Source organism: Colossoma macropomum, unplaced genomic scaffold (assembly GCF_904425465.1).
Source record: "Colossoma macropomum unplaced genomic scaffold, Colossoma_macropomum, whole genome shotgun sequence".
NCBI lineage: Eukaryota > Metazoa > Chordata > Actinopteri > Characiformes > Serrasalmidae > Colossoma > Colossoma macropomum.
The window spans coordinates 29,885,219-29,910,675 of NW_023494792.1; the positions used below are offsets into that span (position 1 = coordinate 29,885,219).

Genomic DNA, 25,457 nt, shown 5'->3' on the forward strand with positions numbered 1-25,457 from the left:
AGAAGTATGCCAGTGCCCTTTCAGGATGCCACCTCAGTGACACACGTTGTTTACCATCTTTTAATTCAATTGTGAGGGTGTTACCTTGCATTCCTGTTGTACCAATACCAGTATCCAGTATATGTTTTCAAGTGAGTGCAAACAAAATATCCTTGATTCTTAGAATTTTACTTCTTTAGAAGACATCTGGTCCTCACTAATACAGAGAGTGGCCAACACACACACAATCATACACCCACTAACACACACACTCACACAAAGCCTAACTACAACCATACACAGACATACCACACAGTTAGTTTTGTAAAGTAAAAACATGTTTTGAAATGAGAACCTGAAGACCAGTGAAAATGTCCTCGCTTCTAGGAATTTTTTTGTGGTCTGCACTGATTCAGAAAGACAAATAGTCCACACACACACACATTTAAAAGTAAAGGCATATTTGAAAGTGAAGATGAGGCCTCTCACAACTGTTATAAAATCACCTGATCATAAAGCTGACCGCAATGATTTTCCAGTCATTAGCTTTCACAATTGTGTTTACATCACAACAAAAAGAATGCAGAATTTAAGATGGCTCTTAAGAAGGCAACAAAAGCTATGACTTCAGCCCGGTGCTATAACACCTGTGGAGGGTAGCAGTGAGTAATGTTTGTTTATATGAGCTGGAGCTGTGTCTGTTATCAGTTCGGAGCTACTCTCAATATCTAGTAGGAAAAATTAGCAGGTTATTTAATATAGCCACTTTAGGCTTGTACTTTAATATGTAAATAAATGTACTTTAATATGTAAATAAATGAACAAAAAATTAAAAATAGTGAACCGCACTTATTTACATAATCACAATTAATCATCAGCTAAAATGTCCTGATCCTGACAGACAAAGTGAGGACAAAGTCATATGGTCCTCACTTTTACACACACAACACAGTTCAATTTAAAAGTCCAAGTTAAAAGGGTGCATTTGTAGGTGTACAGAACAAGTAGCCCACACACACACACATACACAAAACAGAGATTTAAAGGGCCTGTATCTTAGATTTTTTTGTATGTGTTAATTATTCCCAAGGTCCACTTATGGCATTTGTGCGGGTTTACATACCACAAATTTTCCTCAAGACCATTTTCCAGCCCCTAAAAATTAACCAGGTGGCTTTTGTTACTGCACCTTTAAGACACATATAAGACATATGTGAATTATCACTGTTCTAATTGAGGCACAACACAGAGCAACCATTCAAAAACCAAAACTCCTTATAACTTCAGTGTCAGTGGGCGGACTACGCTGCTGTGGACTGAATAGGGTGATATATGTAAACAAGTTAGTTTTTGTGACATCACAAAACAATGGATTCAAAAGGGTCTGTTTTTGCAGCTGGACGGTATGGACAGGGGAGTAAATGGTACATTTTGAAACTTTACTACATTAAACACTTTTATTTAAAAAGGCAAAGGAAGTCGCATTTTCCATGAAATGAGCCCTTTAAAAGTAAAAGGCGCGTTTGTTAGTGAGGACATCTGTTCATGCAGATGTCATGCAGATCCCCACTAGCACAGAAAGACTAGTCGCACACACACAGACATACTTCAGTGTGGTAAGTGGGGCCTGTAAAGCCCGCCTTCAGCCAGCTTTCCTCTCATTTACATTGGAGAGTAGAGAAGAGGAGGGGAGAGTGAAGTTGAGGAGGGAGGGGGCTTCGGGCCGCTGGAGTTAAGCTGCTCAGCGTGCCACTGTTTCCCTCCACATGCGAGCAGCAGCCGCTCCCCTCACACCGAGCTGAGGCGCTCGAGCTGCCGGACGCGACTCCGCTTTAGCCAGAAGGAGGACTTTATACATTCACAACTACGGAGTCCGAAGGCGAACTAGCGCGTTTGCTGTTCTTAGCTGTTAAAAAGAGACAGAAACGAGTTTAGCCAGAACGGCTACAGGACATTGACTTCTTTAGACCAGCACGGACGGTTAGAACAGATAACCACACGGCTTGACGAGCCTCAGGACACTGAAGTGAGTATTTTCAGCGCTTTTTGGAGTGAATATTCCGTCGTATTCACACATGAGCGAGGCGTGTCGGCGGTGAGTGCGGAGCAGACTCTGAGGAGAGGAGAGTGAGTGAGGAATGGAGCCGGGCTGTGGAGAGCAGCAGCCGGCCGCCGCAGACACGCCGCTGCCTGTGGACCTTCCTCCGGGTGAAGTCCCGCCTGCCCTCGCGCTGAGGAGAGGCTCCAGCGTGAAGAAACACCACCACAAACACAACCTGAAGCACCGCTACGAGCTGCTGGAGACGCTGGGCAGAGGCACGTACGGGAAAGTGAAGAAAGCTGTGGAGAAACACACCGGCCGAGTGGTGAGTGAGTTACAGCGACACGCGTTCACAGACCTGATACAGATACAGCCCACCTGCACCGCACATCACTGTCACGAGAACTCCGTTTAAACCTCAGTTCAAAACGAGTGTTTGCGCTGTGTGAGTATTTCAGTACGAATGAACTTGAAAATCACGTTACGTTAACAGACATTTGAACTCTGTAGAGCTGCAGTTTCGGAGATAGAAGGTTTTCTCACCTGAACCATCCTTCATGAGGAGAAAGAGGGCGTGTTAGAAAACGAAGAACACTGAACTGTACAGTGTGAGGACCAGTGGTCCTGTTCTCAAGTAAAATGCCTCAAGTAAATTGCGTTTCAGATTCGAAGTGTATGTTTTAACACTTTTTTGACTGTTGAAAAGTTTTAACATAAATTCACAGCTTCAAACTGATCCCTTAAGTACTTAAGTATTTATTTTAAGTTAAGTACAGAGCCCTTAAGGTGACATGGTGATTATTTTTCATAAGGCATGGCCACAAATTAATACATTGAGACCACAGATGACTATATTGAAGACTTCATTTGCAATGGCCACAAATATACTGAGGCTACGGTTTATGAAAAACTTAACTTAAGGCCTCAATATAGTTATTTGTGGCCTCAGTATATAAGTTCGTATCCATGCCTCATTAAAAAATAAATCAACGTTACCTTGGGGGCTCCATACTATAGCAATTTAAGATAAATATGCAAGATGTTTAATGCAAGTGGCCACAGGACCTAATATTTATCAAGCATCTTGGAGTAAGAGTATCTAAGACTGGATCTTTAGTTGTCATCAGTTCATCTATTTCTCCTCAGGTCTTATGTAAAAGACATAAGCTGTTACCAGAACTGCATTCCTACTCAGAGATGTTTAATAAATATGTGCCCAGGATTGTAAAACACTGGACTTCAACTCCCCTTGCATTTTACATTTACCAGCAGATTCTGGATCTCCTCACACTGGCTGTAGTGGTGTTGTAACGGTTGGGCTTACAGATGTAGATACCAGTATTGACGTGACTTTTGAGAACACGTTTTTGTGTTTACTTTCTGGCAGAAATGTCTCCCTTCAGAGTTGAACCTGTAATCCCCCCTGGACTGCACATTATAGTGTTTTCCTGCTCTTAACACACACACACACACACACACACACGCACACGTGAACTCATGAAGTGCTTGTTAATTAGCTGAAAGGTGGATTCAGATGTATTGAAATAGGGAAAATACCAAAACGTTCAGCGATACTCCAGGACTAGAGTCGGGAACCACTGGCCACTGGTGTAGGGGACAGCACACAGCTTTTTGGTTGTCCAGATCTACATAGGATGATGTTATGGAAGCAGTTTTAATGACTACAGTTACACGCGCAGTTACACGGGGCAAGAGCTCTTCCGTCCCAGGGTCAGGCAACCAATGTGTTTTACAGGAGAGGTCAAAGGTTGTTATGTGAAGCATGCTGAATATGTTAATGCCAGTTACACATGTGTGTTTTGTAGCTAAGTGTTCTGAGCCCCTCTGAAAGGTTCACGGCTTACTGCTTTCACTTGATGCAGAATTAGGATTCAGGCACAAGCCTCCTGTGAAATGACATAAGCAAAGATAGGTCAAAAACTGGGATAACCCACTTCGGCTTTAGCGAAAGTAGGTCAGTACACTAATCCTAAGAAAAGGGCTGGATCTTGGGAAGCGCGGAGTTGGGTCGATTTGAGTGCAAGTGATTTTATGTCTTTTCTAATGCCAGCACCTGCTCGCGCTGAGGTGTGAGGTTTTATTGCTTTACAGTTCTTTTTGAAAATGCTTGTGTCTGGGCTGTTCCTTTAAACCAGCGCTGCAAACAAGGAGTCTAAGGCAACATTACCTGCAAACTACTGGTCACCAGTGATTATTTGGATGGTAGTGTTTGATGCCAGATTCATGATGCCGAAATACACAAACATATTACAGAGTGTTGTTGTGAACGCAAAGAAGGGTCTGAGTGCTCTACCAGTCACTCTGTGAGAGACTCCTGTAGTTTGTTGATGTACATCTTTTGAAGGGCACAAGCCCACATGCTTCTGTTGTTATTCCAGTCCAGCCCCAGGGCTGGCATGGTAAGAGGGTGGAAAAAAAGTTTCCACTTGTTTGGAATGCTGGGGGGAATTACAAACACTTTATGTCTCTGAGAGTCTTCTGTCTGTCTGGCGTCTGTGTGCTAAGAAGCTGATGTGAGGGAGAATCGTGAGAGAGTGCAGCAAGTCTTTGTTGAACGTTCCAATAAATGCCTGTTGTCTTAATGCCTCTCACTCAGAGGCTCTTTGGTGTAAATAAGAACAGAGTGACTTTGTAGAAGGGGGCAGCACAAAAAAATGCACGCTCTAACACGTGCGTGCATGTGCATAAACAAAGCAAACTCACCTGACTGAGGTAATAGACACAGTGCATTCTCAGACTCATAGTGTGCTCTTCCAGTCTAAGTGGTGGTTAAGGAATGACGGAATCATCCTAACAGGCACTTGACTCAAACTCATGGATTAACTAGAGTAATTACACTATTTATGTGCTACCTAACATGGACAGCCTGTATATGTGTTAGATTCCTAGGAGAAGGAGAGGAGCAGGCTGACAACAGAGGGACACATGAAGGAACTAGGATATGGCTAAAATCTAATACCGCAGCATTTTAAAGACATCATTATTATAAATGCAAACACACAATGCAACAGTAGTGCCACATATAAAGATGCTAAAAACTGAATGCAATGATGTTTTCTTACAAGTTCTTTTAAGTTTTCATGTTAAAAAGCACCAGATAGGCTGTTATACCCATTGTCACATCCTCATGATGCACATTATCACACTTTTTATTACGACATCATAATGTCACATACATGACACTGTATTTAATCATGATAACAGTATCATATTGTCCTGTTGTAAACTGCTCTTCCCAGGTATCGAGTCCTAAAGTATATCTGTGCCTGTATGTGCATGCATTAGAGAGAGAGGGAGGGAGAAATAGAGGGAGAGAAAGAGACCATTCTTTTCTGTACATCCACACTGGAGATGTATTGTGTGTAATTTCGTGTGACGTGGTTGCCCTAAGCTTAATCCACTCTTCCTGCATGGCCCACTGCATCAGCGTATAGTCTTTCTCCTGAACTGCCAGTCAGATAAAAACAGCACACCTGTTGTCTGTCTTGCTCAAACAATGAACTGGTCTGTTGTGCAAGAGTGATAGTACCTTCCTTTAGACTGAGCTTAGAACTGGGAGAAGCCTCAAGCCAGCTGGCATATTCATCAAACGCAGCCCTGCTTAATGATCCGTAGCCCTGGCTGGCCCAGGCTAACAGCCCTGCGCGGGCGTGTCTGGGTCTGCTTCCCTCAGCGTGGCCTGGCTGCAGGCTGCAATGTGACTTTAATGAGTTTATGCTTTCACTGTAATTAGGGTCAGGTCTAAAAGGGACAGCTATTCTATCATACTGTATTTTTTAGAACCATTTAAAAGTTGAGTGTCACTGTATTTCAATATACAAATTCTGTTGCAGACACATGTATAAAATGATTCTAATTCCATAGTAACTGGGAAAGCTGTGCACTGAGAATGATTATTAATATAAAATTAATACGGAATAGCTGATATTTCAAACGTGACCTTGAGGCAACATTAGAAAAAGATTTATAGTACGTTTTGTATAGTTTGATAATTTCTTGTTTTCCCCCAAAAAAAGGTTGAAGGTGGTTATCGAAATTACTTTCTGCTGTGTAGTTTATAATATTTAAAATAGTTGATAATATTTCAGACTTTTAAATCGCAGTATATGTGCTTACACACATGCACATACATTAGGTCCATCAAACAGCGCCTAAAATAGCAACTGACTCTAGCAATCCAGGTTTGCAGAAGGTTATTGTCTCTGAGGTGCTGATTTGAACACATTTGGGCTTATCTCAGCGTTTGTGCCATAAAGATAGAGTACATTATCTACTGATAAGCCTATAAAATCATTTAGCTTATTACACACATCCTGAGGCATGCCGAACATTATGAACATACCAATATAATCACCACCGCAAGCACAGTTCTTTTTCCAAAGAATCACATTTTTGTGGGCATTGGTCAGCTGTGCTAATTTTGCCCTAAAAGGCTGGAGTGGTGGAGTGTCGTGAATGACTCTGCCTGGAGAGGAAGTTGCGCTCTGAGTGCCACTTCCCTCTGCCTGCTCTGTGAGTCAGCGCAGGAACATGCAGCAGACTTCCTGTAGACATAATCCCTGGTTTTCACCCTTCCAGCTCACCGAATTCCCACTTTGGCTTGAAGTTGAAACACTCCCTTATAGCTCAGTAAGAGAGTTCAGTGGCACGTATTGCCAACCATACAAATTTGACAGGAAGCTGACGATAAAGACATTTTTGGCTTTAAGTGTTTTCCATACACATGACTTTACCTTAACAGAGCTAGGTAAAGTTACTTCAGGGAAATACGCAAGTAGAAAATGAAAACCTTTAAGGCCAAGTTAAGTTTTAAACCCTAAGTTTACATCATCACTTAAACTGACAATTGCAAAAACACAGTGCTGTGAAACACTTAAGTATAACCTCAAACAAAAAAGTCTGTTAAGATGTTTATTGCAGTGCACTTAACTACACCTCTTAGCATAGATAAATATATCCCTTAAGTATATAAGATAAATATTGAAGATGTTTTATGCAAGCAGCCACAGGAGCCTGAGGCTGACGCACTGAATTGTAGCTGGATGTGGATCTGTGCTAGCCTCAGTTTAGGGAGTGTGGAAATGGAATGGCTAATAATAACTTCCGTGGCGCACGGTCTCCTGAGACGCCTCGTCCTTTCAGGAACCTACTTTCACTCAAGGTTAGACGCTCTCGCTACAACTTCAAAACTTCAGCTCTGCAGCCTATTTAGAGATACTGGGTTGCTACATTTAGAAAAGAATACAAAGAGCATATTCAAATGTTCTGAGTCATTGAAGCCAAACAACGGCCCACGTTTATCAAACGCCTTGGAGTAATAATACTGTTCTAGGATCAGCTTATGCTTTTTATCTAACACTGAATAAAATTCCATGACCTGATAAGACCCGAGCTTAGATGAGTGCTCTTATTCTGAGATGCTTGATAAATGTGGGCCAATGTTAACATACCATATCTCTGATATGTGATCTGGCTACCACAAAGTCTCAGCATTGTCTGGTTTGAACTGTTGCAAAGTGTTGACCGGTGAATTCCAAGCAAGACAAAGCCAACGAGTCACCCAGTATGCTGTTTAGAGACAGGAAGCCCTTACCTCACTCTTTTTGCATCTTCTGTAAAGCTATTGGAGAACGGGGCTTTCCTTGTCGATCCATGACCCCTGTGCTGCTCAGCTGGGAAGCCCCTAAAACACAGACATGTTTCATCAGAAATGTTTAACCTCAGATGGTGTAATCAATATCACTCTATACTTCACATCTGTCAAGATGATCAATCAGTCAGCTACTTTAAGGACCAGTCAATATCTAATCAACAAAAAGAGGCAGCAGGAGTGTCGGCACAGCAGAAGGGAGGAATCTATATCGTTACACATGGGATGAAAATTTTCTCTGGATTTATTCTAACTGACCATAATGTAAACTCACATGTGAAGTGGCTACCTGAAAATAGCAACTTCTATGTGTAATATTGCTATTTAGGTGAGCAACATAGAAAGCTAAAGGTGTCGTTTCTCTTTCTGCTTTTCAGGTGGCAATTAAGTCTATCCGTAAGGAGAAGATCAAAGATGAACAGGACATGGTTCACATACGCAGAGAGATCGAGATCATGTCTTCCCTACGCCACCCACACATTATCTCAATATACGAAGGTCAGTATGAGAATGTGTTTTTGTATCAGTATGGGTGTGTACTGGTAAGGGCTGTCAAACATATCGAATAATCAATCGTGATTAAACACATCATTTTGTGTAGCTAATGACGATTAATTAAAGGAAGTTTTCTTTACTATAAAAATAAGTACACTTTGTTACAGCTGTATGAGTGGACAAAGTGAACAAAACAAGCTTTATTAGAACGTATTTCTTACTTTCAGTAATTCAGTAACGTTCTTTTCCTTATGTGAACATAGAGTGGACGTGCAGTAGGGTGAAAACAAGCAACAGTGGCTGCATGTTTTAGCTCCCTCTGCAATAGGAGCCCTCTCACTCCCAAACCGCTACGTTATATTATGAATGCTACCTTCTGTAGCTTCCCATTTTGTTGTTGCATTTGTTAGTTTTGTGCTGGAAGATTTATCCATTGTTCTTCCACAACCACTGTCTGTCTAGTGTAGTCTGGCAAAAGGCTGTGCTAACGTTACTGGTATTACTCACATCTGTAGTGTGTTTGCTTGCTTAAGACTTTACATCCTTCACTGATAAACAAATTTACTATGACAATAGCTGGTTTTATCAAGAGACGTAACAGTGGAACTTGCCATTTAGGTCTACAGTCTCGGAACAGTAGCACAAGCAGCTGGGCTTTAGGCTGCAGCTATAGATGGTGCAAAGAGTAACACTACAAAAAAGATATATAGTAATTAATTAATGTATTAACTTTGTCACCATTTGTACATCATAATTCCTTTCCCAGTTTAGTGTTCTCAAGATGTTCAGTAATGTTTATAGCACATTGTATGTCTGTATGACTCAAATGATTTTGCTACACCATTCATAACTCATGGAGTGAACCATCTTGACAATAATCACACACTGCACAGTGGGTCGAACAAAGGACTGGTCTGTTCTCTTCAAGGTCTAACACTTTCCTGTGTTAATACTGCATCTGCCTTCATCAAATAACTGTTAGTAAGGTGGGTAGTTTTCTAAAGATAGAATAAATGCAGGCTGAAAAGGATTTTCTATGGAAATTAATTGCAGGCTAATTGAGCATGCTTTAGTAATCACATCTAAAATGACTATATCTGTTCAAGACACTCTAACTTTCACAAAATGTCTGTCTTTATGTTGTATGTTTTGTGTTACTGTGGCCTGGCTGGGTCTTGGAAAGGCCTGGGAGCCCATGGGCATAGACCTTTACCCACCAACATCCAAATTGATGGTGTAAACGTCTTGCGGGAGTGAAAACAGCGGCAGATGTAGAAACGGGCCCATTAAGGCCCTCTAGCCGTCAGCATGTTTAAAAGGGCGCAATACTGAATCATAAATCAGACCCCCATTGAACATGACCCAGTCTTGACCTTCACAAGAGCGAACCACTCAAAACATAAGAGGCCAGTATATCTTCCGTGACAAATATTTCCTTCACCTAATTTAGGGCATTTTGAAATGGATGCTGAATGGAATGTCTAAAGATCCTGCCTTTTGAATGGTGGACTTCGCTGTAGAATCTGCCAAGCAAGGCCAAGCTGAAGGCTTCCTCTGCCTCTCTGTTGAAGGAGAGGGAGACGCAGTGGCTGTGGAGTCCCACCGTGCCCACAGTCAGGGGCCATTATACTGATCTGGCGTCAGTCTGAGACCCTGGAGGAGATGGTGCCGAAACAGAGTGCGCCCACTCACCCGTGGCTAAAACAGATTAGCTTGAGTGAGGTAATCACAGTGCAGTGGAGGGGGCTGGACAGCTACCACAGGTCAAAGAGTAGAACCGCTGCCGTTATTAATCCCTTAAACTGCACAGTTTAAATCCTCACTTTAATATAACTACATATCTTACATGTCAGTTTCATAGTAGTTACTAAACAGTTCAAAGTAGTTACTGAATTATTAACGTTAGTGATGCATCACAATGAAAGTGCTGGACCATGACTAAAAACTGGATTTGTTATTTGGCTTTTTATAAAACATACAACCCTCTTATACCATACTAGTCTGTTTTTTGCTGTTTGATTTGCTGTTTCAGTGCATTAGTAATGACTGGAAAAGAAGAGCCAAGGGAGCCAAGTGTGGTTTGTGATACTTTCTTTGTAGGCCTAGTTAATTAAAAAAAAACAAAAAAAACAATATTTTCACTATTTTACTCTCTGCCAAAATAAAATGTTCGGTACACAGTACTGTGGTGCATCTTGCTTAAAATAAAGTGCATAATAGGACTTCAGTTTAAGGGGATAAAAGACTTTTACCCAAGGCTGAACAGATGGTGATCTGAGGACCTCTACAGATGCCCACTGAATTGACTGAAGAAGTGAATGTGTAGGTGCAGAGATATACTCCAACTATACTTGGACGCCTGGACCCAAAACAGACTGCAACATGTGATTGTCAACTGGTCAGCAATGCTCAGACCATCTAAATGCTTTTTGCAAGGCAGCAGTGTGATGGTGAAATTCTTCACTGACCAGCTGTTTGCACACTAACAACTAGTGCTAGGCTTAAGTCCACCTCATCAGTGGGAATCCTTGTTGTCTGTGCGCTCCAACAAGCACTGCCATGGGAACCTGCTTCCCACGAGCAGTAAACAAAAGCGAGTCACCGTGGAGATGATCTCACTTTGTCCATGCAAGGGGAAATAATTGAATGGAGAACTTACTTTACCTACAGGACTTATGTGGAGTTCTCAAGTCTTTTGGTAATGATCACATCACTGTCCATGCTTTGACGCTTTTGGGGTCTCCTAAACTGTGCAAACTGAGCAATCTATAATCTTTCTGCTGATTCTTTCAAGACCATGCTCAAAATGCTGTTTTTGGCTAATGCCTTCACTATTCTCACTCCTGATGAAATGGCCCTCATCTTTTTATGGTTTGATTTGTCTTCCTATTTTGATTCCAAACTGTACTGATGTTCTGTCTTTGTTTATGTGATGTTTATACTGTTGACCCTATTGTAAAGCATCTTTATTCATGAGAAATGTGTGACAGAAAACAGGGTTTGTTTACAGCTGATTCTACCAAATTATATTTCATTTGATTTCACTTCAATCAGATCAGTACTGAGGTAATTGTATGTGTAAAGCCAAAGGACAACGCTGTGTGTGTGTCATGCGACATGAGCGGACGTGACTGATGTGGTGGTCTAGTGATACACTGTACAATAACTTTTGTCCCAGGACAGCCTTACATAAGTACTCATCACTCTGCAGCCACTTTCACTAGTCTCTTTCTGTCTCTCACACAAACACGCACCCACTCTGCACCTCGCACCTGTTAACTCTGGCAGCTCGCGAGGCCTGCGGCAGCTCCTAATCGGTGTGACCATGACTGAAGCCAGACAGGCTGGAGCTCTGCCACCCCATACACTGGCACATCAGCAGCATGGCCCTTAGCCACGGCAGGAAGCAGAAATGCCCTGCTTTAAACCTAGCACAGAATCAATTAGAATGAGCCCGGATAAGAGACAATCAGTTACAAATGGAAATGAAGGCTGGAGCTGGCACATTTAAACAAGCTGCCTAGGCTGATTCCCCATGTCTGGTATTCAACCCAGCTTGACTGCTAGAAAAGGATTAACGTGATAATCAAGCGTAAAGAATGTAAGCAGTGTAATCACAGTGTGCGTATTTTCTTTCTCTCTGTCTCTGCACGCAGTATTCGAGAACAAGGATAAGATTGTGATTGTAATGGAGTATGCCAGCAAAGGAGAGCTGTACGACTACATCAGCGAGCGGCGGAAACTCAGCGAGAGAGAGACGAGACATTTCTTCAGACAAATCGTCTCAGCGGTGCACCACTGTCACAAGGTGAGCGGCAAGACTCCGCCTGGAACTGTCATTCTGTCGCCTCACATTTGTGTGTGGCACAGGAGCTAAGCTCATTGTGTCCAATTATCTAAAACAATTTTGGCTCCTCATGATACTTCGTTAATGTTATTTGAGAACATTAGGTTGCATTTATATTGTTTAATGATTTTTAGAAATTTAATTTATAGTTAAGTAACTGTGGCATGCACCCATCCTCTGGGACCCGATGACGGCCGTGGGAGCCCAGACGAAATTTGTGAGGGAGTTGGGGACAGCGTGCGAGTCCCAAGCCTCGCCTCCTGGGCACCGCCTCTGGCTTGTGGCAAGGCCACTTTAAATTTGCCCCATGTTCCATAATGGTGGATGAGCCAGGGAGAGGGGGCTCTTGTTCCCTTTCGGCTCAGAGAATAATTAATTAGCTAGAGCAGGTCTGGCAGATTGTGGCTGTAACTAAACTCTGCAGGAAGGTTGATCTCCAGAACCATGGTTGGTGACCACTGCGCTGGAGCATATGGACCTCATCAATTTATTCTCATCTCATACGTTAGTGACCACGTGGGTAGATGTTGATCAGAAACCAGTTTTACTGAAATCATAATAGGACAGGGGTGCACAACTCAGGTGCTGGAGGGCCGGTGTCCAGCACAGTGTGGAAGTGTGCTCAAATACACCCACTAAATCTGGCAATTAACATATGAATGTAATCAGGTGTGTTTGAGCAGGTAAATCACCAAACTGTGCCGGTGTTCTGCACCCCTGGGCTAGGAGTTTGTCAGAAGTGACTAGAGCAAACCCCAGCAAAAAAGTGCCACGTCTGCTAGACGGAGGTCATAGCAGGTTCTGGACAGAGAAGCTCTTAACGTCAGTGCAGCTGGGCGAATGATGTCATCAGCTCCTCAGCTGGGGGATTCCAACCATGGCCCTGCTGACCACAGCACATCAGATCTGGCTGAGAGGTCGCCAGGGCGACGGATGGGAGGTCGAGGCAGAGCAGTTTTTATACAGAACGGGGAAAGTGCGAGATACAGATTGGTGTAGCATGTGCGTATGTGTGGGAAAGGGAGTATGTGTCTGTGTGTGCTTGTGCTTGCATGAACACATGCTGTCACCCTGGTGAATTGATTTGAAACACACAAAGTGTTTCGCTAAACAGCCAAAAAGCATCTTTGCTCTTTCCCACACAAAACACAACTACTTTTCCTTGACCTTTCTGCTGGGACACATGTGAAATAAAGCTCTACAGTGCATTCAGAGATTCACTCCAGATTCAGAAATGGGCATCAGAACATTTGTTCATAACAAAAGATGTATCTTAATGGGGGACACATGCATTTTGGAAAAGTCAGTATGAAAAAGTAAATATGCCATCATGACGATGATATCCAGACATGGTCTGGGTCATGATTGGACAGTTGTTTGACAGGATTGTGTGAAAAACACAAGAGTTTATGGTGCTGGTGATGTCTTTCAGAATGGAGTGGTGCACAGGGATCTAAAACTGGAAAACGTGTTACTGGATGACAACTGTAATATAAAGGTAAGCTCAGAACAATTTCACATAAATGCCTCAAAGTATATATTTATATCTGAGAATTTAGTTTTTCCCATTTTAGAATGTTCCCTTACATTTAGAATCTTTCCTTTTCCAGATAGCCGACTTTGGCTTGTCCAACCTCTACCACAAAGACAAGCTTCTACAAACCTTCTGCGGCAGCCCACTGTATGCTTCACCTGAAATTGTAAATGGGAGGCCATACCGAGGACCAGAGGTAAGCCTAACTCCACCCAGACTGTTCTACCCATGTGTGTTTAAATATGTAACCGTATGCCAAGGACATCCAAAATATACTTCAGCTAGTCACCACAGACCTTTTCATTAACACAAGATTGCTATTTTCAAACCAGACTATGAGCTGGCCTTCTCTAAAAATGAACATCAAAACAAACAACTCTGAGATAAGACATCATAACCACATTCCACCACTTCCACTCAGAGCGGGAAATCCCAATCAGACGTACAGTACTGTACATTAACATGAGTGATAAGGGCCAAAAAAGAAAGAGCAGCAAAGGCAACAATGAGTTTGTTCCTTGATAGTGTCCCAGAGGAAGTGTACATACTCAAACTCGCTCTCTTTCCCTGAACGGGGAGGCGAGGAGTTTGTCTAAGGACCCGGTCAGGCATCAGTTTCCTGTATTTTAGACAATCAGAGACTTTGCCAGCCGGAATGAGGACTAATCGCCCAACTATTTTCAGGATGTCAGCAGTAATGCAGCACCCAAGCATAGTCCCTCTGTTCCATCAGCGAGTAGCTAAAAAGAAAAGGCTTGTCCAAGAACAGGAATGCATCCAACGCATATCAGAATTCTTAGCCTTTCCTATCTTATTTCAGACATAAACACATGTTCACACTCAGACACACTATAGACCTGCAAAATGCGTACAATCCAATACCTGCTCTCTCACACACATTACATGCCTCTGGCTTATTTGTGGTTCTTACATAACAGTCTCATTGGTCTATGGGAAAGGCTGTGTCCTGCTCTCGTCCCCGCTCAGGGATCAGTGGATCTGGGCCAAAAATCACAGAGGTCCTCTCATCTCCTCTGGGTCAGACAGGTCAGCAGTCATGGGAGTGGACCTTCCTGTGCTCTAATCAGCTATTGTTCCCTTTAACACCAACTGATTGCTGGACTGTTCCTCTGACTAATCAGCGGAGGGCCAGCAAGGCAAAAGACGGCGCTCCCTATCAGAAACACTTAAGCCATAGTGCAGTGAGACTGGACATTATGAGGACGATTTATGTGTGCATATGGTTTTATGTACTATTGTTCTCTTTGATTTAAGGTTAATAAAGATAAGTGGGGTTGATTATGTCAAATATGAGGAGACACTAAATAACAGTCTGCATTTAATGAATTTAGCCAAGTTGCAAATCACAGATTTATTGTTTATGGCCTTAGAGCATGAGGAGTGATCCAGAACGTTTACTCAAATACAAGTGACCTTTGGATAAACAAACAAGCTTGACAGCCTTTCAGCTGGTTTAAATGACCCAAACTATTTTTAATAGTCTTATAAACCAGATTACATAAATGTGAACAGCCCTAGTCTTTTTCTTTATACAGATGTATTGATCTTGTATGTTTTCTTCTGTGTGGGCAGGTTGACAGCTGGGCTCTTGGAGTGTTGCTGTACACTCTGGTGTATGGCACAATGCCTTTTGATGGAGGAGACCACAAAAGGCTCATACGGCAAATCAGCAAAGGGGAGTACAGGGAACCACCACAGTCATCGGGTGTGTGTGCTCGCTACTACCTCATACTAAGACAAAATATTCACCATTACCATTTTAATAAGAACAAATTAACTTGGATTTGCTATGACAGAGTAACATGCTCCTGTATTTACAGTGTTCTTGATAATCTCATGGCTGAAGCTTTAGCATAGCTAGAAAACAGTCTCCAAGTTAGCCTAGCTATAATAATAGCCTTAAATAAAAGTTTGAATATGTCATTAAGAAGTTTTATTTTGCTCTGTGCCTCCTGTATTATTTATTTATAAAAGCTCTTTGCTTGCCAGGTGAGCAGGTTAAGGTCATGCCTGTTGTAAAAACATCATGCAGATAACAGGTTTACAAAGGTCTTTGATCAGTACCGTCTGTTAATCTCAGCTCTGTTTACTCTGTCTGTCTATCAGACGCTCGCGGCCTGATCCGCTGGATGCTGATGGTAAACCCGGACCGTCGAGCCACAGTGGAGGACATCGCCAACCACTGGTGGGTGAACTGGGGCTGGAAAACGAGTGTGTGTGACTGCCAGACTCAGCGAGAGAACAGCTCGCCCATGCTGGCCCGTTTTATTGACTGGCAAAACCGCACCGAAACTCAGCCCACCAAAGCAGCTCACGCTGATCCTGCTGCCAACAACACTGGACTCACTCCAGCTCGGCGCCTCCGGAAATCCTCAAAGGAGAACGATGGAGGCACCAGGTCCGTTCCAGAGGAGAAGCCGGGGTTGAAGAGGCCTAAAGGCATCCTAAAGACGCGGGCCAGCAGTGGAGACCAGCGCTCGCAGAGCTTGTGTGAAGTGGAACTGCGCCGCTCCATCTGCTACCAAGACGTTGAGTCTACTTCCAGTCCAGAGAGGGAGGACACTCTGGGTGGCTCACCAGCCAAAATAATGCCCTCCTTGCCCAAGAAGGGCATTCTGAAGAACAGCCAGCAGCGTGAGTCAGGCTATTACTCATCTCCTGAGCGCAGCGAGTCCTCCGAACTGCTTGGGGGCAGCGTGGTGCTCCCACCAAATGGCTCACCGCCTAAGAGGGTGGCGAGGAAGGGCATACTCAAGAGGAATGGGAAGTACTCTGCGCACAGTGCCCTCCCAACCGCTGGTGTTCATGGGGAAGGTTCCACAGCGGACTCAGGCCTTTCTCGGAGCCAAAGCAGACCCTCCAGCATTGTGGGTGAAGAGATGGGGCTCTCTATGGGAGTGGACTGGCCACACTCTTCCCCAAAACCCAACATCAGGGGCTGCCTCTCGGCCGAGGACCTGCTGCAGATGGCCGGCTTCAGGGGCCTCCAGACAGTCACCCCTCTCCACGGTGCAAAGGTGAACCGCAGCCCCCCAGGATCTCCTGGAGACAACGGAAGCTTCTCACTGCTCGGAGACCTGGACGATGTGACCCAAGTGTACCAGCAGGCCCTGAGCATTAGCAGCCAGCTTAGCTAGAGGAGGGTAGATACAGAGTGAGAGAGAGTGTGTTTGAGAGAGTGTGGGCTGCATGTTCTCCTCCCCTGTCCGATAAGCATTGCTGACCCACACATGAACATATGTGAAAGGACAATTGGAAACGGACAGTCAGGACAGATTGATGGACCATTCATCCAATCACTGACACTGACATTATGTTTACACACTGAGAGAAGGGAAATCAGAAGCTTTAGATTTAAAACACATCAGCTTGTGTTAGTAAATATTCATGATGTTCTCACTTTCAACTCAGTGACCACAAAGAATGAAGCAAGCACCTTACTGAGTGTCCTCCTCAACGTGATACGTCTGGGTATGAGTGTCATTATATACAGCACACAAAAAATAGAATATTTTGGTAGACTATTAAATGTTTATTATTTAGGTTTAATTTCAGTGGGCATAGACAACATGGCCACGAACATCAGTGTTTGGTCATCACTCATGCTCTGTACAGGTCATGCAGTGCTGCAAATATACATTATAAAGATGTTGTGAAACAAGGTGACATACCATCTTGTATCTAGAACTTGATAATAGTACATGTATTAAATCCTTTCTTGGAAGAGCCCATTTTAAACCCAGAAATCAAATAATACTTGAATATGTTACAAAAGATGTCTCACTGAACACAGGCGAAGGATGTTAAAGTGTGCCTCCCAAAGCATTGAGCAGATAAATAGACTGTGTCTGCCCTAAGATTTTTGTTGTTCACATTCAGTATGAAGGTGTTAAAAATAAGAACGTAGTCAGAAAATACCCTGCACACTCAGATTAGTCTTGCAACTTTACATGAGGAATCTGTAGACCAGTGGTTCCCAACCTTGGTCCTGGAGTACCCCCTGCCCTGCATTTTTAGTGTTTTCCTGCTCGCAAGACCCCAGATTCAACTTATCAGCTAATTACCAAGCCTTTCCTCAGTTGAAGTGGGTGTGTTAGCGCAGGAAAACACAAAAATGTGTAGGACATGGGGTTCTCCAGGAGTTGGGAACCTGTCCAGTATTAGATTGTCAGCGTCCTGTGGGCTTGGTTTTACTTGCATAACAGAAGGCACATATAAGGGTCAGAGGTTGCGTCACCAAGTGATTAGGACTGTAGCTTGGCTCAAGCACTGCTGCTTGTACTCCGACCCTTTTAAATGTGCTGTTTGTGGTGGGTGGACAGGGTGTAACCTGGAGAAAAATCCAGTGCAGGAACACCCTGCGTTTCAACAACACAGCCGTTGAAAAGAGGGGAATAGGCGAAACCATTTTTACTGAATATCAGTGCAATGAAATGTTTGTACAGTTTAAAGGTGACAGGTCATGAAAACAAGGTTTTATGAATGCAATAAAGGTCAGGTTCAGGTCTGAACGCTTGAGCTCCAGAGTTGAAATAACAGACAGTAGACGCTCTGAGTATTGTGTTTGTGCAGTGTTTTTTTTTTCTGTTTATCAGACATGGAATACTATCTTTAACTGGATCCACAGTGGTAAATGTTATACTATGTTAGTATTGTTGTTTTTGATACATTCTGCTTTTGGGTTTGAATATCCAAATGGGTGAGAGTGTTTCGGCTTAGTGGAGAAGTAGCGGAGCTTTAACAAGCTCAAAGCCACACTCAAAGACAAAATGTGCTTTACAGATGACAGGCCGCAGAAAGAAGCACATGGCAGGGAATAGCCTGACTGAATATAAGTGAGCAATCGAATAAAAAAAGAATGCCATGCTTCTCTATCTGCTGAACTGGAAAAAAAATGTTAATGCATATTTATCACCTAGGGTAAGTTTCACATTGCAGTAATTAACTGGATATTCTGTATGTATTTATATGTATTTAAATTTACTGTTATTTAATCTTCCTTGTATTATATGACTGTACATTATTGCTATGGCCATTTCAATTATTGCTGTTTCCATTGTTTTTATTGCATACAGAAGTTGTTAACCTTGAGCCTATGAATGTCTTGTTTTGTGCCTTCTTTGACAAAAGATTGTCCACATTCTGAATATTAATTGAACATGTATGAATTTATAAAGTTGTATAAGTATAAGTTAATAAGTTGTATGATTAGATATATGTCTTAGATTGGACAAACAGCTTCTCTTTGTCATTCGCTATGGAAATAAATGATGTATTTGGGACTACGATGTCCCTGCTCAATCCAAGACACTATGGCTTCTAATAAAAGTCTACGGTCCGCTGCCATATGTTCTGAGTGCAGAATGTGATGTGTTTGTACACTGTGTGCCTGAAGACTGTGCTGTGTAAGGCTACGTGCTTGTTTGTTTCCAGTGACAGTTCAGCCTGCATGAAACAAGATGCTACGTAAACAGATCTGTCACCCAGCAATGACATTCTCCTGGCACATGTGTATTTCTATGCTTGACTCTTCCCCACATATGATCGTAAACAATGAGAAGGCTGAGCAGTGGCTATAAAATATCTGTGGATAGGGACACCTGCAGGGATAGGGGTGGCTTTAGGAAGCTGAGTAAAGAAGAGCTGAAAACATGCAGATGTTTAAGAGCTGTTGAATAGAGGAAATGCAAGCAGCCCATTCCCAGTTAACAGCACTGACTGGGTGCAGGAGTGAATACAGGGCTGTGAGAGAGAAAGAGTGAGAGTGGGTTAAAATCTGTTCTGTTGCTGTTCTGAGACAGACACATGCACATACATGCTTGTTTTCAGACAATGTCGGAACTATATATATGGAGCAGCACGGTGAGAAGGGCCTGGGTTCGATTCCCGGCCGGGCGACCAGGGTCATTTCTGTGTGGAGTTTGCATGTTCCGTGTCTGCGTGGGTTTCCTCCGGGTACTCCGGTTTCCTCCCACAGTCCAAAAACATGCAGTTAAGCTAATTGGACATGCTAAATTGCCCCAAGGTGTGAGTGTGTGAATGTGTATGTCTGTCTGTCTGCCCTGCGATGGACTGGCGACCTGTCCAGGGTGTATCCTGCCTTTCGCCCAATGACAGCTGGGATAGGCTCCAGCACCCCACCGCGACCCAGAAGGATAAGCGGTTTAGATGATGTATGTATGTATGTGTATATATATATATATATATATATATATATATATATAATGTATTGCTGTTGCTAACCTCGTATCTCCAAAATGACAACTTTACAGGAGATGGAAAATATCTACTTTACCTACTTCACTAAGTCAGTGTAACCAGACTTTTTTTCTAAGTAATTCTGAGCCATTTCTTTTGGTCCATTCATCATGAAATTCACAAACATTGTAAAGGGCAACAGGAATTTTTTACATCAGTAACTGAAAAACAAGAAAAATGGAGATACAAGGTTTTGTTCCCACAGCAGCGATGTATATACATACATGTATGTATGTAATAACAAGTTAACACATTCTCCACAGAGAACACACTTCTGCACATTTTAATGCACAATTACTGTTTATTAACTGAATTTAATATATTGGGAAAAAAGCTAACTGTAGCCTGTTCAAGCAAGTATGTGTTACTGGAATTTTGCTCTAACATTTGCAGAAAAATTCCATACTTAAGTGTGTTCTCTATAGAGGACGTGTTAACTCATTTTCACTTAAAAAAATCAACAAATAAAAAAATCATTTGGCTGCGGCATAAATATATGCTATAATATGTCCCATATAGAATATATATATAAACATACAAATAAGTATGTTTATGTGATAAAACATTTCTAAGACTAACCCTAAATGTAAACTTATCTTAACCTCAGTAACCAAGAAGTTATGGTTTAACTGTTCAGTTTTTAAAAAGTTTTACTAAACATGTAGCTTTTGTACAAAGCACTTTACAAAGTCAGGATTATTTTGCTGGATTAGTCTGGTTTTCCTATATATATATATATATATATATATATATATATATATACAAACATTTGATTTGAAAATGTACAAAAAACAAAAACACGCATGCACACACACCTCTCCCATCCATCGTGAGGGTATTCTTGGCTGCAGTTATGAACTTTTCTGGAAGTCTGGCATACTAGCCTTGCAGGAATGCATGGCCCCCGCACTACAACCACTACAAAGCCACGAGAAAGGGAAAAGAGAGACAAACAGAAAGTCCAGACAAAAGAGGTGACATGACTTCCAGTCAGCTCACTGATGTCACAGCCTCTTTTAGAACAATGACCTCACCCAGCCTCTTCTGACAGGCAAGACGCGTGAAAGAGAAAGACCATGGAGAAGAGAAGATGAGGAGAAGATGTTTTCCTTTCTCTTTTGTGCCAAAGTGCGTGTGTTTAGGTTTGTGTGTGAGCCACCCAAACAGAACAACTCATGGCTGAAAAAGGTTAGCATTCTACTTGCTGCAGTTGCTCTGGAAAAAAAAGGAAAAAAAAGGAAAAAAAAAAAAACGTTCCCTTTCTTGTACTCTTCAACGGACCCTCAGTCCATCTGGTCTGCATTCAATAAGACCACCTTTCCCAGAGTCAGTGACCCACTACACAAAGCTAAACTGCACTTCAATACTGACATTTACTGCCCATCAGTAGTTAGACAACACCTAGCTTCACAAAATATCTTAATGTTTTCTTTGTCAGTTTTCAGTAACTTAAGGGGGAGTTTTATCTACTTTTCAACATTTCTGCATAAGTGAATGGTTAAGATGTAATCAAAGTCATTCAGATTAGTTTGATGTGAAATGCTCTGTTCTAGAAAAACTTACTAGTCAGAATTGTTCACAGTGGTGGTGATAGGAACCAGACGTCTGGAGAGTTTAATGCCTCTAAAAGCTGCCTCACAGAGAGTTATTATACAAAATGTTTCTGAATACGCTGCTTGATGCCCGAGACACTGTTTTATGATAGTTTTGAGAAGGTTTTGAATTCAAATGTATTTTTTAATCATTTTATGGTGCAGGGGTACATGCAGGGTGTTATAAGGCAAAATAGAAAGTGATATTTTGCCAGCATCAACATTACATATAAAACTCAGAGGACGTGTGGGTTCACTGGTGGTTTGGACAGTAAATAAAATGGTTGTATTTGCGCTGTAGACTTTGTGATCCCTGATTCCTATCACCACCACTGTAAAGAAACCTGAGTCTGTAAGTTTGTCTATAATAGACCACTTCACATAAAACCACTCTAAATAACTTTGTTTACCTCTCAACTACCAAATTATTTAGAAATGTTGAAAATTAGTGGAATTTCCCTTTACCATATTAAATAGAAAGCTGTGTGACAAAAGTCCTGCCTTGTGAATAATGCTATACTTCATACCTTTTATACCCTTGTTATACAAATCATGTCATAACCTCTATAACCTCAATAAACTCTATTCTTACCATCGTAACAATAAATGTGCCAAAAAAGGTTCTTTGAAGTGAGGCTGGTTCCCTAAAGAACCACAAAGATGTGCAAGTGTGATGAAACAGTCAAACAATCAAAATGGACCTTTTTTACTTTGTTAGTTGATGTGCATGATCATATTAACCATAGTTCATATATAACTTAAAGGGTCCATTTCATGGAAAGCCAAATTTCCCCCACTTTTTTTTTTTAATAGAAGAGTTTGATATGGAAAAGATATGTGGAAATGGATATGTAAACATTATGAACATTTCGCAGATATGCCATCCACTCCTCAGTACAAATATGGCAAATGCACAGTCCCCTTTGAATTCACTGTTTCTGTGAAGTCACAAGAATAAACTCATTTACATCCACCTGTGCAGCCTACAGCAGTTTAGCTCCACCCTCACACTGAAGTTACAAGGAGTGTTTCAGCACTGGGCTGTTTTTTTAAATAAGGCAAAGAAAAGTGCAGCCAATCAGAGAAAGGTCATTTACATATACAGTCTTAAAGGCACAGTAATAAAAACAGCATGCTTATGGTTTATGGTTGTAAGGGATAAAGAGAGGTTGGAAAATGATCATGTAAAAATGAATTATGACTGTTTTTGATACATTAAACCACACAAACATAATTTAAAAAGTCTCATAGGATATGGAGGCTTTAAAAGACAAAATTCTGTTTTTCTGCCTTTTTCCAAAAATACAATTTCACCTCCCCCTCCCATTATCGAGAGGCAGCACTCAGCTAGCTCAGAAACCCTCACAGATACTGCATTTCACTCAGAAATGTGTCACAGTATAGAAGGAGAATCTTATACACTTTGACTTTGAAGTTTAAAGTGCCTTCATATAATGTAACGGTTCTAAAGAATCAGAAAACTTCAAAAGAATGTAAAGTGTCCCCAAACTCTGGACAGGCAGTGTAGGACCACGTTCACCCACCCAGATCTTAACTTTAAACAGTGTAAGAGAAGCAGAACAGATCATAGACAGCATGACATTCTGGAGTTCAGTGGTGATCATCATACTAAGCCCCCTCTTGCATGCTTCATGGTGTCAGCCAGCTCTTATCTATGAGCTTAAGGGCGATCTCCTCTTAGGTGAGACAGACGATGGGGAGACAGCGTAAGTGCTGCCATCCTCCTCCCCCAACACCACCACCCCCTCTCCAAATATTTCTCCTCCACTTCTCATTCTTCTCTCAACGCTTTGTCTTTCCCTCCGGAAAATCGTTAACATTCCCCCAGCGATTATGTTTTCATTGGTTGAAGGTATGCAAAAAAAAAAAAATTCGGGACAAGAGATCTCAGGTCCATTAATCTTGAGTTAGGAGACAGTGGAAGGGGTTGTTGTTGGCCAAGTGCCAAGATGTTCTATCAGTGGGCTGAGTGAATAGTGCGAGTTTGGTGTTGTATCTCTGTTATTTCAACATTTCGATTGTTTTCACCCCTGGAAATGTTTCATGTAGGTGCAGGTAGTACATTGTATGCTTTATTCAGCTACTCATGTATTGCTTCCAAAGAGACAGAGTGCTACAGTCTATATGGACAAAAGTATTGGGACACCTACACATTACACCCACAGGAGTTTTTATGAAATCCCATTTTAAATCCATAGGCATTAATATGGAGTTGGTCCCACCTTTGCAGCTATAACAGCTTCCACTCTTCTCTTTCTACAAGATTTTGCAGTGTCTGTGGGAATTTTTGTCCATTCATCCAGAAGAGCATTTGTGAGGTCAGACACTGATTTTGGACGAGAGGGTCTGGCTCGCAATCTCCGTTCTAGTTCATCTCAAAGGTGTTTGATGGAGTTGAGGTCAGGGCTCTGTGTGGGCCAGTCAAGTTCTTCCACACTAAATTCTCCCAACCATGCCTTTATGGACCTTGCTTTGTGCACTGGTGTTCAGTCAAAAGGACCTTCCCTAAACTGTTCCCACTAAGTTGGAAGCGTACAATTGTCCAAAATGTCTTTGTATGCTGAAGCAGTAAGATTTCCTTTCACTGGAACTAAGGGGTATAGACCAACCCCTGAAAAACAACATAGCATTATCCTTCCTCCACCAAACTTTACATTTGGCACAGTGCAGTCAGGCAGGGAACATTCCCCTGGTATTCGCCAAACCCAGACTCGTCCATCAGACTGCCAGATAGAGAAGCCATGAGCCATAACTTTTGCACAGGGCACATTTTATGTTTTTTTCCCCAATATGTTAAATTCAGCAAATAAACTGTGCATTAAAATGTGCAAATGTGCAGAAGTGTGTTCTCTGAAGGGGATGTGTTAACTTATTTTCACTTAGCAAATTAACACAACATGGAATTTTATGGCCAAGGGGTGCCCAAACCTTTGCATATCATTGCATACATAATATATTCATTTCTTATTCTCCTTTTAAAATTGTATTTTGATGCATTTCAGCAACACAATGTAGTGTATGGTTATAAAACCTTCTTAAAAACCTCAATTTAAAACCTAGTGGTTTTGGTCCTCGGCCCACCACAAACATTGCTCTTGAATGACAAAAACATTTGGGCACCCCTGGCATAGAGTAAAACACACAGTTCATAAGAACAAGACGCTCAGGTCCTCGCTCTTTAGTCTAAAAGAACATCCCTAGTCATGGGATTAATCATGGGATTATTCAAGTATTTGAACAGGATTAGTGAGTACTTTTAGCGCTGAGTTGGCATTCACCCCTTTTTTCTTCAAAAGGACAAATTTGCTCAAATTCTCTGCATGTAGTGCATTCCAATCACTGAAATCACTCAGACCTAGAGTGGCTTGGTGCCAGTGTTGCAGTGGATGGATACCGGTTGAGTCATTAAGCTTTCAGTCCTGAATATCTCAAAATATCTGTCCTAAGTCTCTTGTACCTCTCAGCTTTAGGCTCTCTATCCAACCACCAATCAAGGATCACCAGTCACTTCTAATGTAAAAGTACGTACTATATCCACTGCACACTTTTTATAACTGTACATAACAGTACATTTATGCTTACCTTTGATGTTATGGTCAGTTTTAAAAGGGGAGCTGAATGAATGGACTGTTGCACTGAATTGGTTCAAAGTCAGAGCTGAAAACACATTTTGGACTTTTAACTGACTTGTACTCAAACTAAAATCCTTTTGCTTTGAATGACCCTATACAAGTGATCAAACATTCCATTTTGTCTCTAATAAAATGTTCATAACACTACTGAAACTAAATGTTTCAGTATTGACAATTTTAGCTAATTTTGAGCAGAATACAAAATTGGTAGCCAGTACATGACTAGCAAACACAGCTTTGAACAGCTGTACACACATAAAATCATATGTTTTGTTTCATAAAAAACAAAAAAGTTTACTAAATTGCATAAAATGTGTTTTGGTAGTGACAATTCTTGATGTTACACTCTGATTTTCAGATTTTGGG

At 41.8% G+C, this 25,457-nt stretch overlaps 1 protein-coding gene across 1 annotated transcript; it reads left to right on the forward strand.

Annotated features, from left to right (window-relative positions):
• The first annotated feature begins 1,684 nt into the window (after positions 1-1,684).
• nuak1a (NUAK family, SNF1-like kinase, 1a) lies at positions 1,685-18,934 on the forward strand. Its single transcript, XM_036576822.1, has 7 exons — positions 1,685-2,345; positions 8,069-8,189; positions 11,843-11,994; positions 13,466-13,531; positions 13,644-13,763; positions 15,161-15,293; positions 15,695-18,934. The coding sequence occupies exons 1-7, from the start codon at positions 2,118-2,120 to the stop codon at positions 16,723-16,725; spliced, it is 1,851 nt and encodes a 616-aa protein (XP_036432715.1). The 5' UTR covers positions 1,685-2,117; the 3' UTR covers positions 16,726-18,934.
• Positions 18,935-25,457: the final 6,523 nt, after the last annotated feature.

Excerpts from the sequence above, each read along its gene's own strand:
- nuak1a (XM_036576822.1), top strand. The coding sequence starts at position 2,118 with ATGGAGCCGGGCTGTGGAGAGCAGCAGCCGGCCGCCGCAGACACGCCG. Across the intron at positions 13,764-15,160 it reads GGCCATACCGAGGACCAGAG|GTTGACAGCTGGGCTCTTGG; the intron begins GTAAGCCTAACT and ends CTGTGTGGGCAG. Across the intron at positions 15,294-15,694 it reads GGAACCACCACAGTCATCGG|ACGCTCGCGGCCTGATCCGC; the intron begins GTGTGTGTGCTC and ends TCTGTCTATCAG.